Source organism: Bidens hawaiensis, unplaced genomic scaffold (genome assembly GCF_021521415.1).
Source record: "Bidens hawaiensis isolate Kalapana, Puna unplaced genomic scaffold, B.hawaiensis_p1.1 tig00015556_1, whole genome shotgun sequence".
Classification (NCBI taxonomy): domain Eukaryota; kingdom Viridiplantae; phylum Streptophyta; class Magnoliopsida; order Asterales; family Asteraceae; genus Bidens; species Bidens hawaiensis.
In genome coordinates, this window is record NW_027492394.1 from 210372 (window position 1) to 232544 (window position 22173).

Genomic DNA, 22173 nt, shown 5'->3' on the forward strand with positions numbered 1-22173 from the left:
TAGTAGTAGTAGTAATAATGAAAACGGCCCCTGAAATTTGGGTGAGACGAAGACCCAATCCATCCAACGTTAAGTTAACCTTTCAAAATCACCAAACTCTCTCTCTCTCTGGTGGATAAGATATATCAAGATAATAAACGACCATTCGAAACCCACTTCACCTGGACACCAATCTAATCTAATCTATTCACTGCCGTTGGATTAGTATTTTATGAGTACGGTGTTGGCCGATTACATTTCTGGTGATTCCGATTTATTGATCCGCAGTCGTAGTAGGTGGGGCAAAGGCGGCTGACCCTGATTTTTATACCCTTTATTTATTATCTCTCAATTCAACCATTTCATCAATTTCAACGATGCAGCAAGATCGCCCAAGAAAGGTTTCATTTATTTGCTCAATTTATTAAATACATCATTTTTATTATTTTATATTCATTTTGTCTAGTATTATCTATATTCCTGAGTAAAATACTTATGTACCAACTAAAAATTTGATCTTTATTCTGTGATAAAGTTAAGGTTTTTGTATTGATGACCAATTTCTGTGTATTAAATGATGCAATGTATTATTCTCTTCCAGTCAAAAGCTTGATGTTTAAGACAGACCTCAATTTTGGGATAAAGTTAGGGTTTTTATATTGATTTTTAATCTATGGGTATTGAATGTTACATTTGTTTTATCAAAGTATGATTCTCTATCATTTAAATATTTGATCTTTAAGACTTTAATTCTGGGATAAAGTTTAGATTTTTAAATTGATTTTTTTTATCAAAGTATAATTCTGTACCATTTATATATTTGATATTTAAGAGTTCAGTTTTGGGATAAAGTTAAGTTTTTAAATTGATTTTTAATGTCTGGGTATCGAATACATTTGTTTGATCAAAGTATGATTGTATACCATTAAAAATTTGATGTTCAAATTTGGGGATAAAGTTAGGTTCTTAAATTGATTGAAAATTTGGTTATTTTGTAGCAGAGTTCAAAAGAAGCAGAGTTCTTCACCGAATACGGTGCATCAAACCGTTACAAAATCTTGGAAATCAGAGGAAAAGGAAGTTATGGAGTCGTTTGTGCAGCACTCGACACACAAACGGGTCAAAAGGTTGCAATAAAGAAAATAACCAACATTTTTGAACATACGTCGGATGCTATTCGAATCCTGCGTGAGATTAAATTACTTAGACTCTTACGTCATCCGGATATTGTTGAAATTAAACATATTTTAATGCCACCATCAAGAAAAGATTTCAAAGATATTTATGTAGTATTTGAACTCATGGAAGCAGATCTTCATCAAGTCATAAAGGCCAATGATGACTTGACACACGAGCACCGTCGGTTTTTCCTCTATCAAATGCTTCGAGCTTTGAAATATATGCATACGGGTAACTTTTATCTTTTTGACATAAAATTATAAAATTATATCTATCAAACATTTTTGGTACCAAAACTTACATAGTTTTGTATGAAATGAATTCAGCAAATGTGTATCATCGAGATCTAAAACCGAAGAACATATTAGCAAATGCAAATTGCAAACTCAAAATATGTGATTTTGGACTTGCACGTGCTGCGTTTACCGATACCCCAACAACGCTGTTTTGGACGGTGTGTTTTTTATTATTATTTAAATTAATGATTTGTTTCAGTTTACACATCATTTTTTGTAACACACATTGAAATTATTTTAAATTATTCAGGATTATGTTGCAACGAGATGGTATAGGGCTCCCGAGTTATGCGGATCTTTTTATTCAAAGGTATAATTTAGTAACCCACGAGGGTATATTGGTAATCTTAATATAGAAAGTCAAAATAACACGCTTTGTTGCTTAGATTTTGAGGTCCTTGATTGGATCTATTGAATTCTCTGGAGGTTGAGTTTTCTTCCCTTCAGGTAACTGTATCGGGGCTTGTGTCAATTTGTGGCCGGTTCTATTGTTATGTTTGTTTTTAATTTCTTATGGTTTTTATATTTTGTTTTAATGTTTATTGTAGTATACTCCTGCTGTTGATATTTGGGGCGTTGGATGTATATTTGCTGAAATATTAACCGGAAAGCCACTTTTTCCCGGAAGAAGCGTCGTTCATCAGTTGGAGCTTATAACAGATCTTCTCGGGACACCGTCATCAGATACAATTTCTAAAGTATGTTACCTTATTTTAATTGTGCGTTTCAATCAACCAATCAGCCCAGTAAACTTGGATGCTAATTTTTCTTATATTTATTAATGTTCATGAATTAACACGTAATTTTATAAAATATTTCTTATAGTTAATAGATTACAAATTGTCATAATTTAAATTTATACTACAGTAGTATAAAAGTATGTCCTTTTTGGGATTAATTTCATAATTTAAATTGTCATAGTATATCGTAATTAAAATAGATCAAAACTAGTGTCCTCTTTACTCTATTAAGAAGTCCCAAAAAATAGGCCCGTAAGTGAATCGCAAATATTCCGTGAACCGTTCAGCGGGCATTTACTTAATAAACGAACGGACATGAACAAATATTTTTTTGTCCTTTTAGTTAGACGAACAAACTTGAACACATTGCTCGTTCCTTTGTTTATGTTCGTGAACTTTTGTTCTTGCTAAATTTATTTATGTTCGTTTACACTCATTTATGCTGTTTGTTGGTTTACATTTTTTTAAGTTCGTTCTTTTGCTGGTGTTCTATATTAGTCTAGTTTTATTAACTTTATATCCCAGAGTCCCACACATTGTTGTCCACATTTACATTAAATTGGTTTTAGCCCAGTCATGTCCGTTCATCTATGTTCACCGATGTTCGTGTTTTTAGTCATTTACCGTTCGTTTATATTGTTAACGAGCAAACATTAACTAACACGAACATGTTCATTTTGTTAACGATTGAATATAAACAAGAATACCCTGTCTGTTCATTTGTTTGTGTTTGATCGTTTGCTTGGTTAAAGTTAAAAGAACGAACACGAATATTCTCTCTTTGTGTTCTTTTAGCTCGTTTACAAGCCTAAAAATATTACTGTAAATTATCTAAAGTTTTTACTATGAAATTGGCAAGTAACATATATTTAGTGCTTTGATATTATGACCTTCAGAAGGATATATATGAAATTTTGAACTTTCTGAAGGATATATGACTATATGTATATGAAATTATATTAATTATTATGTTTGTAATTATTAAATCTATGCAGGTTCGTAATGACAAAGCAAGAAAATACTTGACCGACTTGCCTAGAAAGGAACCAGTATCATTCTCTGAGAAGTTTCTAGAAGTTGACCCGTTGGCACTTAAGCTATTGGAACGGTTATTGGCGTTTGACCTGAAGGACCGACCCACCGCAGAACAAGCCCTAGCCGACCCTTACTTCAAGGGTCTATCAAAAGTTGAGCGTGAGCCATCATGTCAGCCATTTTCCAGACATGAGTTTGAGTTTGAGAGACGAAGGGTCACAAAAGACGATATTAGGGAATTAATATACCGGGAGATCCTTGAATATCATCCTCAGATGCTCAAAGATTACATGGCGGGCAATGATCGGTCTAGTTTCTTTTATCCTAGGTTGTTATTAACTTAACATTAACATTGTTTCTTGATTTCTTATCCAGTTGGACTCTTTGTTTATTCTATAACATGTTTTATGTTTTATTTTTTAAACGTATAGTGCCGTTGGCCAAGTTAAGAAGCAGTTTGCACATTTCGAGGAAAATGACGGGAAAAGTGGGCCTGTTCTGCCTCCAGAGAGAAAACATGCTTCCCTCCCAAGGTAAGTACGTTACAACTTACAACTTATATATTTTAAAGTTCAATTACCAGTTTTAGCAACTAAGTTGCATTTAATTATCTGCACTCATAACTAATCACATGTAAATCATGTGGCAGGTTGTTTTGTTTACTGATCTTTTTAAAAATTGCAGACATGTCATATCATTTGTCATTTTAATGTGTACATATGCCACGTGGCTTTTCAAGCATGCAAATAAATATTATTCTTTTACTATTTTCTGACATTTAAGCATTTTTATGCACAAATGAAATCTGATGTGGCGGCTCGGGTCATTAACCAGTACTACATTAATAATTATTGGTTAAATCAGATAAAATGAAGCTGGTGAAAAGTGATAATAAATTGTAGGTTATCTTCTAGTTTACGGACTAAATTAACTCGTTTTGATTGGCGATTTTTGTATGTTTAGGTCTACAATTTCTTCAAGCACGACTGCTCCCAAGACGCAGCAGTGTTTTGTTTCATTTGACAATCGGCCAAAACTATCTCACGGCAGCAATATTTTTAACCCCACTACTCTTCCGCCCAAAGGTAAGTGATTTTACACTTTAACTGCATAAATTTAGTTGTTTTAGTATTTGGCTACATGCTTATAATTTGGTTTTCTGTCAAACATGATTAGCGAGAGTGGCGGGTCCTGTTCTTCCATTAGAGGGTAGCCTAAACATGAAAGACGAGTATGATTCGAGGGTAATGGTTAGAAATAGAAACACGTTTGGTCTTTCTCCACATTATGCATATAGAAGCAACGGTGCGGATAGAGCACGCAGTCAACAAAAGTCAACCGGCAGGAAGTTGTCCCCGGGGTTGGTAAATGGAGACTTGTTTTACAAGGAGACACATGGTCAGCAAAAGTCAAGTGAACCGATTGCTCTTGATGCGTAGCTTATGCAAGTCCAGTAGTCGTAGATGTCATTGTTTTCGGCTTCTTCCCACTTTTTAGCCCTCGTCGACGTAAGATTTTTTTCTTTTGTATGTATTGCAATTCGTATCGAACTCTAATTATGTGATAACATTTATAAAACACCAAAGATAATTTTATGATCACTTTAGGCCATACCTAGTGACACAATCAAAGTCAACAAACGACCATACCTTGTCCCAACACCATTCTTTGCCATATGATACAAAGAGAGGTGGCATACCTTTTGATTAAAATAATCAAATTGTATGTGTGGTTGTGATCTAGTTTGTCCCAAAAAACATATATAATTTAATTCTAACTATAGAATTTGTATGGACAAATTAGACAAGGATTAGAGATTGTTGTTTATTAAGAAAAGGAGAGAGTTTTAAAACAAACTATTAGTTTTAAGGTTTTATAACTTATATTCTCCTTATTGTGACAAATGCAACTTCACAACCATCTTTTATGTAACTTGCCAATTTCACTAAATTATTTTTTAACACAAGCCAGGCCGACATGTTTGTTATCATTTTCATCAAATAGAGCTTCTATCACTTCCTACTGAAAATTCTTTAAAGCACCTGTGAGAGTATCTTAACAACTCAAGCCCATTCTCAATTAACCCGTTGATAAAAGTAATAATTTGAGTTAGTTTGACCAAATTAGTAATAGTTTACATCGATTCAGTGTTTGGATTCAACTTCCAGAACACTTTAGCGAAAGTATGAAAAAAGAAACGGCTATTTTCTTTATAAAATCCCTTAACAAACTCGCTATCGAACAAAAGGAATTGTTATGTTTTAACCTTTAGAGACTGATATTCGGTCTAGCGTCCCTAATCACTACATCACGTTTAGACGTATGTTATTTATTACACTTTGGTTTCTACATGTAAAAGTATTTAATTGTATACCCTAATTAAATCAATAAGAATATGAAAAACAAGTTGATACACGTTGTGATATTGTGGCCATAAATATCTTAAAACCCAAAACTGTAGTGAAAGTGTACGGATAATATATGTCTTTTAAGAACGACCACTACGTTGCCAGCATCGAAACACCACGACAGTCAATCGACACCCATTGTTCATTGATGCATCATCTTTTATCGCGGAATTCACAAAGATATAAAGCCAACTGGTTCTAAACTATTTGCTTGCTTTAAAAGATTCTCTTGACCACATATAAAGGTGACAATGAAATAGAGAAACAAAAATTTCAAATCAAGTTCACATGATCATAACCAGCGGCCAAAAACAAAAGCATTGTAGATGTACATGAACCGTTAAAACTGACAAACCGAAGCAAATTGGCTAATTCATCTGTCTGATATTTATTCGTTCAGTTTACATTTTGGTTTTGAAATTTGGAACTATTCGTGTAACCAAACTGTTACACCGGACCGTTTACCTTTATTATTATTATTAAATTTCAATTTTGAGTATATGCAATATGTTTATGAAAAAATAATCATGATTTAAAGAAAGATTCAAACTGCCAAGCCAGCGGGTTTAGTGTTTCAGTTCAGAATTTTTGTCAAAACCGACCATACCAGATCATAAAAGCACCATTTATAACACCTTGAATTAACACACCATCGTTAAGAAAGACTTATAAACCTTCAATGAAAGCATCAAAGCTGCAGCCCCAAGTTAACAGGCTGAAAGCGGCGTACTCACACCGCTTTCTTTGGTTAACCAGTTTAAGCACTCCATATGGAACCAAAAACATGCAATTACTTGCTTTAAAAGCAAGAATTAACACACCATAAGCAACACCAAAATAAATTTCGGGAAAAAAATGTTCATTTTATTATTACCGATCTAAGCAAAAAAATAAAAAAAGTCAAAACAGAGAGTCAAGGCGCAGTTTGTAAATTTACATCTGGAACATCTTCTTTGAAGGAATTACTGATGGGATTCGGTCCCGAATGTACCTCATGCAGCTGCAACCTCCTACCACTCTCATCCTCCATCAAAAACTAAACGGAAAATAATAAAGATTTAGATGATTAATTAGCATCAAATTACAAATGTTTAATATTTACCTTATTGTTCAACTTTAACGCACCGAATTTGCCAATCTCGGCATCTGGTAATAAAAAAAACTTACATTAGTAGGTAAAACGACATGAAAACATAGGTTTAAAGATGTATTTTTAACCTTCGGGTTTAGAATGAAGAGATAATTGAGTTTGAAGAAGCATAAGAAGAAATATGAAACATAGAGCCATTTTTGTTCCTTGAAGAATTGGTTAAAATATGGTAATATAGTACACATTAATAATGCTCTTTAAAGGAGACATGGAAAAGATAAAGAGAGAAAAAGACCCAAATAGAGTTTACTTTTCCTTTATTTCTTTCAAAAGAATTCCAGACGTCGTGTAGGTCAGTGTGTACGTTAATCGGGGACAGCATAATAATATGCAAGGACGATTAGCTGAATTTATACAGTAATACATGTAGTTCTTGATTAATTTCAGTTTATAATGCAAAATGGGTAAAAAGAAATTTAATCTAAAATTGGGCAAGTAAAAAAATTTGAAGTTAAAATAGGCATATATAAAATTTTGAACTTTTAGAAAAATAACAGTAAAATGGTCACGTACTATTATTCTTTTTTTATAAATTGGGTATATTTGATTATTTTAACTAGTTTCTAAGGGCATATATGATATTTTTTAGTTTCGCATGAATACGTACGATATTTTCATGTTTATAACAGTATATATGAAATTACCCATTAAAAATATACATAATGTATATAAATTCGCTAATAAATCATAAACATAAACGAGCCGAGCCCGAGCTTGAAAAACTGTCACGACACGAGCCAAGCTTGAGCTATAGAAACTATGCTCATATTGAGCTGGGCTCAAGCTCTAATAATTTTAACGAGCACAAGCTCGGGATCGGCTCAGCTCATTTACTGAACCCAAGTAATGTTTTTATGCAGAAAAGACATGAACTATACCTTATTTATGTCCAAACAGAATCTTAGTTAAATTAACTTTATTTTCACTAAATAGATTGAAGAAGATCCAAAACGGCCTTCCTACGAGGCATGCTCGGGATGGCTCCTTTTACTTGAACACAAAGAGAAGCTGCTGCAGCTGCAATTAATAAAATAAATCATAAATATATAACAAAAATAATATATACAAAAAATAATAGCAAGAAAACAACATATACTAACCTGCAAATCTCAAGCATTCAGCTTTAGATTTCCCTTCAACAAAAGCAACAGCATAAGCAGCAGTAAACGTATCCCCCGCACCCGTTGTATCAAGCACTTTTTCCGCCTTGATAATACCTTGTTTAATCGGTTCGTTTCCTTCGGTGAACAAAACCGACCCTCGTGAACCGAGTTTCACAAGCACCTCTTTAACCCCCTGTTAATATATATTTATAATATAATTACTTCAAAAAAAAAGTGAACTTTTATGTTTTTAATAATCATGTTTAACTTTTGAAACTTACCAACTTGTGACATTCGGCCACTGCTAGACTAATTTGTTCAAAGGTTTCGGTTTTCATTCCGGTTAAACGCGCGAGTTCGCTTTCGTTTGGACTAAACACATCAACGTGTTTTAGCAGCTCTACAGGAACCGGTGCATCCATTCCTCCTGCATCAAGAATCACAGGAACACCTGCACTTCTTGCAGCCTGTAATCATAAAATTACAAAACTTTAAAGGCTTCAAATTCAAAAAATATTCACACACCAGAATCTAACATATAAAAATAGAGTGCTCCTATACGGTTATACATACACTACCCCACATATCATACATGCCATATTTATTTTTACAAACCGCCACCCTTTCACATCGGTCAATTTCTCCACTATTGCAAACCTCCTTAAATGACTCGTACATCGGCTTGTATAACACTTTCTATAAAGTTATACGGGCCGTATAAACCTTAATTTATTTACATACAGCCTATATAACCTTTTCCGTAAAGCTATACAGGCTGCGTAAAGTCACAACTCAAACGGCCTTGCAAACCTTAATTATTTATACGGTTCTGTAATGTTATACCGGGCGAATAAACCTCGATTCAATTTCATACAAGCCAGTATGTAAAAACACATAACCTGCAACTGAGGTTCATATCTTCATATATATACAACGAAACATGACATAAAGTGATCACCTTTGCAACTTGAATATTAACCGAATCCGGAATCTCCCGCTGAAGCAAAACAATCCCAGCATTCTTCACAACCCCCAAATCCCCATCACCCAAATTATCACCCCACCCACACATATTCGCCCCACCAACGATAATAATCGAGTTCTGACCGTCCGACTGAAGCATAACAACCGCATGCCCAGTAGGCACATCACCAATCTCATTCACATAATCAACCACCACTCCACCACCCTCAAGTGCTTCCATTATCAGCTTCCCATGAGCATCTTTCCCGACCCGACCCACGAAGTAAGTCGGGTACGACAGCATTCCGCCGCATACCGCCTGGTTGGCACCCTTGCCGCCGGCTAGGGTTTGGCCGGTTTTGGCGGAGATTGTTTCGCCTTCGGTAGGTAGGCGATCGATCTCCACGTAGATGTCGGCATTGGCGGATCCGACGACTACTAGTGGTGGTGGGGTTAGGGTTTCTGCGGTGGAATTGATGGTGGTTAATGATCGGAATGGTTTTGGTTTCTTTTGTGGTGAGTGGGTTATGAAATTGGGGTTGGTGGTTGTGGATTGGTGGTGGTGACGGTGGTTGCCGTTGGTTGTTCGGGATCGTGCGTGCCACGGTGTCGCCGGCGAGATTGATGCCATGGTGTGAAAGCTTATTGTATGACTGTGATCGAGTCAATGAAGGTCAAACAATGAGGTGTACGTGTACGTCTCTATCCACAATATAAGTTGATTAAATGATTAAAATCCATATTATCATTTAAGTAACTAATTAGGCGTGTATTATGATTTATGGGCGGGTATTATGATTTACTTAACTGATTTAGTTTTGGTTACGAATTATTCAGTATCATAAAAGAAAAGATGGATCGCTAAATTAATTTCAGTTAACATATCTGATTAGCATTCATATTCATTTAAATGAAAATAAATATCAACTAGCAGGGCCGGCTCAACGAATGTGGGCCTAAATCGAAACAAGATTTTGAGGCCTTTTCATAACAATTGTTAAGAAAAAAAATTGAATATTACAAGTTTTAACTCATAACATGTACTTTAGTAACAACCAAGTTTACCACCACACCAATATATTAATTTGAGTTTACTATACTCATTATAATATATCTATATATAATGTTTTTTTTTTCGGATTTGGAGGCATCAACAAAGTGTTGGCCTAAAGCCCTAACTTGTTTTCGCTGTTCCACGAGCCACCCCTGTCAACTAATATGTATACAAAAAACAAGTTTGAGATCCCGCTAGTCACAATGACTCGACCTTATTTCACAAGGGAACTCTAATGTCCCCATTGGTGCTTGGTCTGGATCCAATTTTTTCTATGTAGCTGCTTTAAATGGGTGTGTTCCGTCGAGAACACAATAGGAACTCGGTCGATTTGGTTCGTTACTTTACTATCAAAACAAATAATCTGTGAAAAAGTTGAAAATTTGGTAACCAGAGTATAAAAGACGACAGTTTTATAGCTTGTTGCAAAAGTTGAAAGTTTTGTAACTAAAGTAAAAATGAAAAAAAAAAACTTAAAGTTGGTTTTTATAAGCTTCGTGGACAAAGTATTAAAAAGAAAAGTAAGTTAGTTGGCTTATGATAAAAATTGAGTTTGATGCCTTGGTGGTAGGTAATTAGGGATGAGTAAATTCGGTACCGGTACCAAAGTTTTGAGTTTTGGTATTGATACGGGACCGATATTTCCCGAATTTTACGTTAAACACCGTTACAGATACCAAGAATTTGTGATTTTCGGGATCGGGATTTTCGGTAACAGTCTCATCCCTAGTGATCATAGTATAATAGAGAAAAAAAGTTTGGTGACCAAAGTATAAATAACAGAAGTTTTCAACTTGATTTTTTATATAATCGACTACCAAACCATAAAAATCGAGTATAATTTTTTTAAACTAAACTATTGGTTTCTCAATCACATAAATTCACATTTCTTTCGTGTATAAAACAATCAAGTCTCTTTAATTTTATGCAACCAGCTCCTCACTGTATCGCGTATCACTCGATCACTAGTGAATTTGTTGAAAACTTATTTGTTATACATGTTTAATCATACAATTTTCTGCTTGAACATTAGATAAATTCATATAATAATTTATGGTACAAATCCAAGGAATGCGATTATAAATAAGAACAAACAATATATTAAGCACACCACATTCATTAACTTATTGACTCAATGATATATCACTGACATGTTTCTGTAACTGTTTGTGTTTGTGTATATGTTATGCACTGCAAAAGGATAATATAGATGACAAAAGAATAGTACATTGATCACACCAACATGTTTCTCTTATACACTTGACAATGTAGACTTGAGATTGCCACCTACTTCGGGTTCAATTTCAGCGAAGCACTGCAGAAACACACATTTACTCACACTATACTATTAAGTTTATAACACAAATATAAAAAAAATTATTTAATGAGAATAATCATATACCTGTTGATGCAATAACGTTTTCCAGTAGGTGGAGGACCATCGTCGAACACATGACCAAGATGAGCATCACAAACCGCACATACAACTTCTTGTCGGGGCATAAATATGATTGAAAGATCGAGTTTTGACTTGACATTATTTCCTATCGGCTCATAATATGATGGCCAACCCGTTCCACTATCAAATTTCGTGCTTGACCTTTTGAAATCGACAGCTTGTGTTAGTTTCAAACAATAATCACAGATAACTGAGTGTAATTATATACATAATTGTGTTTAGTTATATACTTATTGTGCGTAATTATACATGACCTTAGTACGTTTCGCACGGAAATTTAACTTACTCGAATAGTGGAGTGTCACAACAGATACAATGGTAAGTCCCGGGGGTCTTCGTGTTCCAGTATTCTCTAAAAATAGAGTTAAAGAAAGTGTCAGTTTCTACCCGTTTACTTAAGAACGATCCAACCCGTGTCAAATAAAAAAGAAGATGGCCATTAACATGTTAGCATGTCTAACCCGTTTTGACACGTAACACAACCTGCCCATTTTAAGAAATTATAGTAGCTAGCATACCCAGTGAAAGCTCTTTCAGTTCCCTTTTGTCGAGTTACATAAAACTGTTCGCCGGTTAGTTTCTTCTTCCATTCTTGTTCACTAACAGATTTATAATCCTTGTTTCCTGCCTCTGCAATTGATCAAACAAAGAACTTATTATTAACAAAAAAAAGCATTGAGAATAAACGTTTTTGTAGAAGAAAATCCCTCCGATTCTACCAAATCGTTCCTAATTCAAGCAACACACTAGTTAATCTCATCACACCACCTTAACTTAGAACCTCAACCGGGCGTGTACGAAACCGAAATAACTGAATAGTAACCGTAATAACTGAGGTAACTAAAGTGAAACAATCGAACCCACCCTTTTTAAAAAAAATAAATATAAAGAATTTTCAATTTGGTTTCGGTTTTGTTATTAACCAAACAACGAACCAAATGTAACTGAGGTCCAATTTTAAGTAATCAATTGGAAATTAATAAATTTTGTATAGCCAAAAAATTTTAGATTAAAAAAATGTAATAACCCAATTAATCATTAAGTAACACCAACGAGCATTTAGCCCAATGGTATTCAAGTGTGTAAGAGGTGTTTTTGCACTTGGAGGTTGAGAGTTCAAATCCCGCAATAGACAGGTTAGGTGGATTTAGAAGTAGCCATAAAAAAGAGATCATCAAGTTAAAGAAAGTTGCCCAAATTCAATAATTTTAGGTCCAGAATTTTTAAGCCCAAATGGTAAAACCGAAGCCATTATAAAAACCCAAAAACTGAACGGTTTTGAAAAACCCAAAAACCGAATTTTCGAGTCCGACCCGAGCACACCACAAGAATTATGTGTGCAACCACCTTAAATTTTGTTAATTTTGCCAGCGAATTCATTCAAATGTTTCAGTTGCTACAACGGGTACGATGAAATCGGATTCAAAAACGAAGAATATTGTGCTTCAACTCAATGAAAGTGTAACATAATATAATCATAATCATAATAATAACACAATAAAACATGATAGAGAGACCTTGTTGATTGGTGGTGATGTCTGGTTTCTGCGATGAAGAAGACGAAGAACCCATAGCACGAATTGATGAAGAGCTTCTTCTGGTGATGGGTAGACTGAATTTGAATCGATTAGATGATCTGAATTGGGGTTTGGAGGATAAGTGAAGTGCGAGTCTGAAATTGGTAGAAGTAGAAGAAGAAGTTAAGGAATGAGACGCCATTAATAATGTAATGATGAAAATATTACTATTCAATAGTCAAATCAGTACGAAGCCAGTTAACGGTCTGGGCCTTGGTGACATGTGAACCGGATGAGTTTGGTCGTGTGGACATGTTTTTCACAAATGTCAGATTTCTGACCGTCTGTCTACATGATGTGTTTCATGACAGACCTATTGAAGTGGGCCGACCCAATAAGGATATTGTAAAACTTGGTGCAATACCAACCATTGCCTAGCCCTCGACCACGCCCTCGGTTCTCGCACCATTGGGATCGAACTCCTTCCCGGCTTCGTCTTCCTTATGATTGTAAGAATTTTTGGATGGGAAGGAGGTAAGCACGTGTGCGTTGATTTGACAGGTGTGTACCCCCTCGTTGGGCTACGGGACCACGGGTTTGTGGTGGGTCATGCGATAAACAAGGCTGAGGCGGGTACAGTAGCTAAGCACGAGAAAGCTTGCCTTGAGAATCAGCACGTATTCGTACCGTTTGCTTTTGACACCTTTGGCGCTCTCGGCCCTGACGCAGTTCGGTTCCTTAAGCGGGTTCAGCAAGTGGTCAGCAGTAACTCCGCTCATGCTAAGGGGAACGTTGTGTTTAGTAGGGTAGGGTTTGCTATTCAGGAGGGGGGTAGCGGCGCAGCTTGTTGCCCGTCTATCTGCCGTTAGTCTGTAATTGTCTATGCTATTTATAATTTGATAAAAAACACACACACACACTAGATTATAGTAATTTATTTTGATTACCCGAACCTGATTGGAGCTCCCCGTCCTAGATTCGCTCTTCATAGGCTTTTAACCGCCCGATAACGTCACTATACCTTGCAGATTAAAATCCTAAATCTGTTTCAGGGATTCTATCATATGACTATGCTTCACCTTTGGAATATTTTTGAGAAATTTCTTTACTGACTTTGGCTCCTCGATAACCCGATCCAAAGCCACGGATTTTGAGGCTAATCCGGATAGCTTACCGAAATAGTCATCGACCAATTTTGAGTCTTTTATCCATAATTGACCGAACTCCAATGTTTGCAATCTTACTTCTCTAAACCTCTTGTCTCCAACATGGCGAGTCTTGATGTATCCCACGTCTTCGTGGAGGTTTCTTGATCACTAACTTGCATGATCAACGACTCTGGCACCAAGTGATACAACAATCACGATATCGTGAGATCATTCTTTAAATATCAACCTAACCTTGTTCGATTACTTCCCAAACTTTGTGAATACGAAGAACGGTCCTCATAGGTAGAGACCAAACACTATAGTTCGCCCATTAAACAAATAATGACCACGATTCTTTACCCTTCGGTGGCGAAACATTGTCTCCCATTGATTTCCTTCCTTGTGAATACGTTAACGGTGTTGTTGGATCCGTTGTATGACTTGGTTTCGATCAAACTGATCTTACTCGATCAAAGATAGTGTTTGACAACTCGAGTAGCGACAGCTATCACGGTCACGCTTGATTGTTTGGTTCGTTAACATGGCTCTGATACCAATTCTAAAATTGAATCAATATCAGTTACACGAAAGAAATAGACGAACACACGATATGTAGACAAACTCGGTTTATTATAATTAGAAAAATAACTCAAAATCCTATTACGTATCACAACTAAAACCAAGGTAGTGTTTGGTATATATGAATGAGAGGCAGAATGGAATGGACCATTATGATGGAATAAAAAAATGTGTTTGGTTGATCAATGGAATGAAATCACCGATTACCAAGTCCATTACATTCCCTTTAAAACACCTCAAATTCATTCCATCCACTCCCCTTGTTTTTTTTTTCATTCCACCCCTCTTTCCCACTATATCACCTCTACCACTCTCCCACTCTCCCACCACTACTACCCATTGTCCCCTCACCACCACCCACCACCGCCGCCTGCCACCACCCATCATCGCCTCCGTCGCCGGCCACCACCACTACCAGGCACCGCACCGGCCACCACCACCACCGCTTCCGCCACCCAATACCACTACCACCCACATCCGCTGCCACCACAAACCATTACCACCGCCTACCATTGTCGTCCACCATCGCCACCACCAACCACCCACCACCACCTACCATTGTCGCCCATCACCGCCACCACTAACTATCGCTCCCAGCCATCACCACCGCCCGCCACCCGCCACTTACTATTGCTACCGCTGCCACCACCCACTATCACCACCACCAATTGCTCTCGCCCATCGCCGACCACCACCACCATCCCACTGCCACTCACTACCATTTTTATTTTTTCCAGCTTTTTTAGCTTACTAAAAAATAAATATTAATAATTCATGTCATTCTGACATGGTAACCAAACATGTCAATGAAATGATAATGATCAATTCCATTACCCCGTTCATTCCATTCTCTCGCTCATTCCATTCCATCGTTAATTCCATTATCACATACCAAACAGACCCCAAGAGATTAGGGAATAACTCCATTGATCAAAGCCTACTTGGTAATGATTAGAAGTGGCAATATGAATACAAAGGTTTTCAAAAACCCCTAAAAAATTCAAAAAATTAATAAAAAATAATAACTCAAAATATAAATTAAAAACGCAAAATGTAAAATAACTAAAATGTTTCCTTCGTTATCCTCGTTCATAAAAAAAAGAAAGAAAAAAACCGGTTTTGTGTCGGTTCAGGTTTGATTTTTTCGATTCGATTTTGCTTTTTTCATATCGGTCGGTTTCGGTATATGTTCGGTTTCAATGATTTTGATTTCTCGGTTTCATGAGTTTTGTTTGAAATAAAATTGGATAGAGCTTTTTTTAGCTCACCACAAACAAATCCATTCTAACATATAACCAACATTTTCCCGATCCATCTTTACCTTGCAAAATTCTTTTGATCAATTATGACTCATTTCAATTTTAAAAGTTATCTATATTGACCCAAAACAACCCATTTGGGTTTTGTTTTGCCACCCTTAGTAATGATCTACTTATAGAGCGACTCAAATTTGGTAAGCAATAAAACTAATTAACCATAATTATTCCTTAACGGGATAAATTAACCACCCCTCCTTAAAAATCAAACCCGCCCCTCACTGAGCTCACTTAGAAATAAGGGTAAGCAGAAAACCGAATTAAACGAACCGAAACCGAACTAACCGAAAAACCGTAGCGAAAAAGCCGGAACCGAAGCATTAACCGACGGTTAGTTTTTTTTTTGAAAAACCGTTTTTTCGGTTATCCATTTAAAAAAAACGAACCAAACAGATGGTTTCCACGTGTTTTTTTGTAGATGTTATGACCGGAAACAAAACACCAAAAGAATCTACTATTGACAGTGATGAAGATTATGAAGATGATGAAGATTGGAACTAAACTTTGAAGACGAATAACATAATGAAAGAAGATACAGACCAAACTTTTAGTGTTTTTTTATTAATAACTTTATTAATTTTAAATTCTACTACTTAAGCAACTTTGTATATGTTCGGCTGCTCCACGTAAAACATGCATATTTTGTATTTTGAATTCAATATATACGTGGTACTCTATCTTTTTGAATTATTTTTTTTATAATGTCTTATCGCAGTAAAAAATAACCGAAAACCGATCGGCTGGTATTCTAAAATAACCGATAGCTTTGATTTCGATTTGGGTTTCACCCAATAACCGAACCGAATCGAACCATGCTCACCCCTACTTAGAAATTACCGGGCCTTCATATTTGTCATTTTCTGTTTAGTTACCATTATTAAGAACCACAAAACAATCATTTAGCAACAACCGAATTGAAGCGATGGCCTGACCGACATAGACAAGACCCCACTTAATTTATGTTCATTGTAAATCACTTTGCTTCCTGTTGCTGAAAAGAAAAAGGAGGAAATAGTAGTGAAATGCCATAACACTTTTATCTACAAACCACACATGCTAAAGCTGAAAAATGTATCCAACTCATGTACAAAAAAACAAAGAATGATGAGTTTATGAATTATTTAGTGTTGCTATACAAAGTTTCTTCAAGTTTAACTCAAGAACCGGATTAAAACAAGAAGATCTCAAAGCCGAAAAAATGAATCCATCATCTCCCTCTTGTTCTAAGAGGAAAAGGAATCCTAGTTTTTTCGATCATGAACCCATCACATGTAAAAAGCCAAAGTACGACGTGTTCGTGAATTATTCATTTAAAGATGTTGGCAACAGCTTCGTACGCCACCTCCAGGGCGCACTCCATCGCAACAGTTTTACCGTATCTGACCACACCTTGCTCCCTGTAGGTCAAGATGTGTGTCTAGAGTTGTTGAAAGCTATACAAGAATCCAAGATCTTTGTTGTTGTATTCTCCACCAACTATGCTTCTTCTTTAAGGTGCCTCGATGAGCTGGTCGATATTATGGACTGCTTCCACAAGTTTGATGGCAAGCGGAAAGTGTTTCCCGTATTTTTTAAGGTTGAACCATCGCACGTTAGAAGTCAACACGGCGTTCATGGAAGCTTTCCAAGCTCACGAGACGAACGTAGATCAGTGAAGGTTCAAAAATGGAAACAGGCACTAAAAGAAGCTGGCCAGTTGTCTGGTCTAACCTTTCAAAATGGGTAATTATATTAATCTACATAATCAAATTATTTCGTTTACAAAAATATTATGGAGCTTGTATTTGATCAAATGGTCATAACTAAATTTATAATTCATACATGTGTAGCTTTTCACAAGATTAAACATATACAAAGACCACAAATTGTTTGTTTCTTTAACCCCGGCTTATCTTTTCACAATAATGTCATGAAAACGACACAAATTCAGTTACCTTTTGGCTGGCTAAGATAACTCTTTATCAATGGGTACACACGAAAGTGAACCCATTAAATAAAACAATTGACTTTTAAAATTTATCAGTTTTTAAAGGTTTTAGGTAGTGATGATGTTTATTTAAAACGACACCTAACGTTTGATATTTGATTTTTAACCTCTTTTTTTTCTTTTAAATTTTTACTATATGTTTATTTCTAAACGTGAAGTTAAATTTTTCTATTAAACGATCCAACGAGTCTTATTTCTAGCAATTGTATTCATTACTCTGAACTATGCATAGTCATTTGCCCATTCTTTTCATGTCGTTCTTTAAATCTCTGGATATGAATTGTGTATGTATTGAATCAATTAACGATTGGTTGAATTGATGATTCAATAATCAAGAGCAAAAATAAAAAAAATTATTGGTATATTAAATCCTTGAGAACTTATTATTTAGAAAAAAGAGTTTAACAATGGTTGTGACAGACTGATAGGCACTCAATTTTCAAATAATTATGTAAATTTATATCGTGTAAAGGTTGAGATGTTAAGAAAGTACTTGGTATTCAAAAGTTTGACATAAGACACACGGTGTTGAATTTTTATTTTTTTTCTGTAACTTGGCAGTGACGACGAGGCTGAATTCGTACTAAAAATTGTTGAAGACCTTGAAAAGATGCAAAATCCACAAGAGTTGCACGTTACGGACCACCCTGTCGGTGTAGGATCTCGGGCAGAGGAACTAATCTCAAAATTAAGGTTAGACTGCAAAGATCATGTTTTGGTTGTTGCAGTTTTTGGAATTAGTGGGATTGGTAAGACGACTATCGTCAAAGAAGCGTATAATAGAATTTTTGCATGTTTCGATGTTAGTTGTTTTCTTGCGGATATCCATCACGCATGTCAGGTTCCAAGTTGGAAGATTGATTTGCCAAGGAGCTCATATCTTGTCTAACCAAAAATAATAACTTTTCAATCACGAATAATCATAACGTTAGCGTTACAAAAATAAAAAGGCTTGTTAGTCACCGTAAGGTTCTTTTAGTTTTAGACGATGTTGATAACGTTCAGCAGTTGGAAGCATTAGGTATCAATCCAACATGGTTTTATAAAGGAAGTAGAATCATCGTAACAACAAGCGACAGGCGTTCCCTTGGTGACATACCTTATGCATCCTACCATACAATGTTGTTGAATAGAAGGGAGTCGCTTAACCTCTTCACACGGCTTATGTTTGCAAGAGATGAGCCGGTGAGCACAATGTTCATTAATGAAGTTGTTAGTCATGCTGGAGGGCTTCCTTTGGTTCTTAAGGTTTGGAGTCGCCATTTTAAACAATATGAAAGAGAAGAATGGCCAAGTGTATTGGAGACATTAAAACGAATTCCGCATGGTGATGTTCATAAGCAGCTTAAAATGAGCTATGATTCGCTTACGAACAGAGCCAAGAAGCTGTTTCTGGATATTGCGTGTTTCTTTTATGGATATCCTAAAGATTTTGTTGTCAAAGTATTGCAGGATGAAGAGATTGCCTTCTTCCCAAAGAATGAAATTCAATATCTAGTTGATAAAAGTCTAGTTGAAATAACAGACTCCGGATCACTACAAATGCATCATGCGATTAGGGAAATGGGTCAAGAAATTGTGCGGCAAGAAAATGAAGATGAGCCTGGACAACGTACAAGGTTGCGAGACGAAAGGGATGTGACTCGTGTATTGACAGAATGCTCGGTATGATATATTTGTGTTTACGATACGATATATAGCAAAACATGAAGAATATTATCACCTCTTATTATCTAGCTCCTTTGTATCTTAATAGGGAACAGAATCAGTAGAAAGCATTATGTTGTCGTCATATTCGGAAGTAGAGGTGCAAGTAGAGGTGTTTAGAAAGATGAGCAATCTAAGATTGATACAACTGAACGGTAACACATCTTGGAGTATGTCTTCAGATGATGAAAGGACTCCATTTTGTTTTAGAAAGTTGAAGTACATGGTATGGGAATGCTTCCCATTCAAAAGAATCAATAGTATAAATATGACCAAAGTGGTGGTTCTACGATTGATGAATAGCAAATTGGAAATACTGTGGGAAGGAATCAAGGTATGATTTGTATCTTTATTTTCAATTATAGGGTTTGGGTCAAATACAAATTAACTTCGTGTGCTAAATGTGAGAATAAAGTAACATAGTGTAATTATAGTGTAGTGTAATTACATCACAATGTGATTACATAATTATATTACTTTTATATATAATTACATTACTTAATTCTCACAGTTAGCACGTTAATTTAATTTGTACGTTAACCTTCCCCGTCATTAGTAATATATTTATCTACACACCCACATATATAATATTATGTTTGGTGTATCCTTACGTTTCAAGTCACAGACTCACAGTCGATAATCAAACATGAACAAAAACGAATAACTGCCATTTATTAATCAAAAAATATCTCAAAACTTATTACAGCTCTCCTGATGAATTAATGACTCGAATCATCTATATATACTAACAAACTTGCTAGCCAAGCAAACCTATTTGAACATAAATCAAATAGCTAAATAATAAATCATAAACCTATTTGTTTAATCCTAATTCTTATTCCAGCCGACTTGTTGGATAAGTCACATTTAAACCAACTCAATTAACTCACGGGTTGGACCTGTTTTTCGGTGCTAGGCAACAATTGAGCCAACAATTTTTACTTCCCCGTCATTGTTAATGTACTTACTTTTGTGTTTTTAGAGTCTCAAGAAACTAAGGATTCTGGATGTGAATGATTCCTTATCCTTAACAAAGACCGGAGATTTCTATGGACTTGAAAATCTTGAGGAACTGGACTTTAAAGGTTGCCGAAACTTAAAAGAATTGCACCATTCTATTAGTTGCCTTCAAAAACTTGCTATCCTGGATTTAACTCGATCCATAGCGCTAAATAGGATCCCTTGGGAAATGATAGTCAAGCTACCATCTCTAAGACAACTGACACTCACTAAGAGTGAAAAGATACTAACAACTCCAAACCTACGGCGATACAATGCATCTTCCAACATGCCAGAACCAAATTCTCTAACAGACCCCGTGTGTCCCAAATTTGGATCCGAAAAGCCTCTATTTCTAATGGAAGTTTCATGCCTAACAAACCTAAGTCATTTAAGCATGAGAGGATGCAATGTGTGGCAAATACCCAAGGAAATTGGGAATTTGGTGTCATTACAAACGTTAGACCTTTCAGAAAACACATTCTCTAGCCTTCCTGACAGCTTTAGCAACCTTTCGCAACTTGCCACCCTAAACATAGCCGATTGTTCTAGATTACGGTTGCTTCCCCTTATACCACCAAATTTGACATATATAATTGCATCTGGATGTTGGTCATTAGATGTGATGCCATTTGACTCGACGCAAAGAAGTTACATCTTTCGTACTAAAGTGTGCAAGGTATGCAATCTCTCCCTAGCTACCAGATTTTGTAATGTATTGAACTAGCCTTTTCATGTATAATATTATAATATATAATTACACACACACACAAGCTGCTTGTAAACCTATTTGATATGCAACAGGAATCATCCTTAAGTAAATCAATAGTGATCCATATACCAATGAGAAAGAAGGAGATTCCTGACTGGTGTAGTTATCAAAAGAGGGAAGGCGTTTTATCTTTCGTGGCGCCGACGTACATTAGCAAAAAACTTTGTGGCATCATCCTATATGCAAAAAACACAGAAAGCTTATGGATCCTTAGTCCCAAAATGTTTAACAAAACAAAAAATACAAGTCATTGTCTAACGGAGATGGAGTTAAGATACGATTCCGTATTTGTCATGTTTTATCCACTTGATCATACAACACTTGTGGTGGAAGCTGGTGACACTGTGATATTTGAATTTCCTCAAAACTCGATTCTGCGGTGTGGGCTACGTTTGATATATGATAGTGATGTGGTGGATTCTGATTTGGTTATTCAACATGTTAATGACATCCAGGATGATTGCATTAATCAAGATGAGCATTCCAATGATGAATACAACTCAGATGACGGTTAATAATGTGTGACATAAATAAATGTTAGCCTGTTAAAGTACCAGCCCATTTGTTGCTTGTTTTAGTTTGTGTTTAAGAACAATTTGGATTAATATTTGTCTTAGTAAAATAAGGCCCATGTGTGTAATCTGAATGTAAACGGGATTAGGGTGAAACGCTTGGACGGCCGTTTGCTTTTTTTATATTAAAATTACATTGGAAAATATTCTCTCTAGTGTGAATGTTTTAAAGATTTTTATTACATGTATTAATACGATCAACTTCCAAGT

At 35.7% G+C, this 22173-nt stretch overlaps 5 protein-coding genes across 8 annotated transcripts; 3 read left to right on the forward strand and 2 right to left on the reverse strand.

The window, feature by feature from the left end:
* Window positions 1–203: 203 nt before the first annotated feature.
* LOC143549412 (mitogen-activated protein kinase 20-like) lies at window positions 204–4820 on the forward strand. Of its 2 annotated transcripts, none has more exons than XM_077040309.1 (9): window positions 204–380; window positions 978–1389; window positions 1485–1612; window positions 1705–1764; window positions 2003–2152; window positions 3190–3557; window positions 3661–3762; window positions 4193–4314; window positions 4406–4820. In XM_077040309.1, the coding sequence occupies exons 1-9, from the start codon at window positions 357–359 to the stop codon at window positions 4666–4668; spliced, it is 1629 nt and encodes a 542-aa protein (XP_076896424.1). In that variant the 5' UTR covers window positions 204–356; the 3' UTR covers window positions 4669–4820. The 2 variants fall into 2 exon arrangements, with proteins under 2 accessions (XP_076896424.1, XP_076896425.1); XM_077040310.1 differs by having other exon boundaries at window positions 981–1389.
* A 1684-nt stretch (window positions 4821–6504) lies between these two features.
* On the reverse strand, window positions 6505–9484 carry LOC143549413 (ribokinase-like). 3 transcript variants are annotated; one of them, XR_013138134.1, is made up of 6 exons: window positions 8849–9484; window positions 8172–8357; window positions 7888–8083; window positions 7666–7804; window positions 6740–6783; window positions 6505–6673 (listed from the first exon to the last, which is right to left on the reverse strand). XR_013138134.1 is itself a non-coding variant. In XM_077040311.1 (4 exons), the coding sequence occupies exons 1-4, from the start codon at window positions 9482–9484 to the stop codon at window positions 7713–7715; spliced, it is 1110 nt and encodes a 369-aa protein (XP_076896426.1). In that variant the 3' UTR covers window positions 7545–7712. The 3 variants fall into 3 exon arrangements, 1 of the variants encoding a protein (XP_076896426.1); XR_013138135.1 differs by having other exon boundaries at window positions 6740–6933; XM_077040311.1 differs by lacking the exons at window positions 6505–6673; window positions 6740–6783 and having other exon boundaries at window positions 7545–7804.
* A 1631-nt stretch (window positions 9485–11115) lies between these two features.
* LOC143549397 (peptide methionine sulfoxide reductase B1, chloroplastic-like) lies at window positions 11116–13085 on the reverse strand. The gene is made up of 5 exons (XM_077040297.1): window positions 12884–13085; window positions 11885–11996; window positions 11653–11718; window positions 11310–11507; window positions 11116–11222 (listed from the first exon to the last, which is right to left on the reverse strand). Exons 1-5 carry the CDS (start codon window positions 13083–13085, stop codon window positions 11195–11197), a joined length of 606 nt encoding a protein of 201 aa, XP_076896412.1. The 3' UTR covers window positions 11116–11194.
* A 4018-nt stretch (window positions 13086–17103) lies between these two features.
* LOC143549414 (TMV resistance protein N-like) lies at window positions 17104–21960 on the forward strand. Its single transcript, XM_077040312.1, has 5 exons — window positions 17104–17648; window positions 18475–19578; window positions 19670–19954; window positions 20603–21298; window positions 21424–21960. The coding sequence occupies exons 2-5, from the start codon at window positions 19033–19035 to the stop codon at window positions 21904–21906; spliced, it is 2010 nt and encodes a 669-aa protein (XP_076896427.1). The 5' UTR covers window positions 17104–17648; window positions 18475–19032; the 3' UTR covers window positions 21907–21960.
* Window positions 17125–18774, forward strand: LOC143549388 (toll/interleukin-1 receptor-like protein). The gene is made up of 3 exons (XM_077040288.1): window positions 17125–17648; window positions 18475–18662; window positions 18755–18774. Exons 1-3 carry the CDS (start codon window positions 17125–17127, stop codon window positions 18772–18774), a joined length of 732 nt encoding a protein of 243 aa, XP_076896403.1.
* Window positions 21961–22173: the final 213 nt, after the last annotated feature.

Excerpts from the sequence above, each read along its gene's own strand:
- LOC143549412 (XM_077040309.1), top strand. The coding sequence starts at position 357 with ATGCAGCAAGATCGCCCAAGAAAG. Across the intron at positions 1,390-1,484 it reads TTTGAAATATATGCATACGG|CAAATGTGTATCATCGAGAT; the intron begins GTAACTTTTATC and ends AAATGAATTCAG. Across the intron at positions 4,315-4,405 it reads CACTACTCTTCCGCCCAAAG|CGAGAGTGGCGGGTCCTGTT; the intron begins GTAAGTGATTTT and ends AAACATGATTAG.
- LOC143549413 (XM_077040311.1), bottom strand. The coding sequence starts at position 9,484 with ATGGCATCAATCTCGCCGGCGACACCGTGGCACGCACGATCCCGAACA. Across the intron at positions 8,358-8,848 it reads TTAATATTCAAGTTGCAAAG|GCTGCAAGAAGTGCAGGTGT; the intron begins GTGATCACTTTA and ends TTATGATTACAG. Across the intron at positions 8,084-8,171 it reads TGGCCGAATGTCACAAGTTG|GGGGTTAAAGAGGTGCTTGT; the intron begins GTAAGTTTCAAA and ends ATATATTAACAG.
- LOC143549397 (XM_077040297.1), bottom strand. The coding sequence starts at position 13,085 with ATGGCGTCTCATTCCTTAACTTCTTCTTCTACTTCTACCAATTTCAGA. Across the intron at positions 11,997-12,883 it reads CATCACCACCAATCAACAAG|AGGCAGGAAACAAGGATTAT; the intron begins GTCTCTCTATCA and ends GATCAATTGCAG. Across the intron at positions 11,223-11,309 it reads AAACGTTATTGCATCAACAG|TGCTTCGCTGAAATTGAACC; the intron begins GTATATGATTAT and ends GTGTTTCTGCAG.
- LOC143549388 (XM_077040288.1), top strand. The coding sequence starts at position 17,125 with ATGAATCCATCATCTCCCTCTTGTTCTAAGAGGAAAAGGAATCCTAGT. Across the intron at positions 17,649-18,474 it reads GGTCTAACCTTTCAAAATGG|TGACGACGAGGCTGAATTCG; the intron begins GTAATTATATTA and ends GTAACTTGGCAG. Across the intron at positions 18,663-18,754 it reads TTTTGGAATTAGTGGGATTG|GTTCCAAGTTGGAAGATTGA; the intron begins GTAAGACGACTA and ends CACGCATGTCAG.
- LOC143549414 (XM_077040312.1), top strand. The coding sequence starts at position 19,033 with ATGTTGTTGAATAGAAGGGAGTCGCTTAACCTCTTCACACGGCTTATG. Across the intron at positions 19,955-20,602 it reads TACTGTGGGAAGGAATCAAG|AGTCTCAAGAAACTAAGGAT; the intron begins GTATGATTTGTA and ends TTGTGTTTTTAG. Across the intron at positions 21,299-21,423 it reads TTCGTACTAAAGTGTGCAAG|GAATCATCCTTAAGTAAATC; the intron begins GTATGCAATCTC and ends GATATGCAACAG.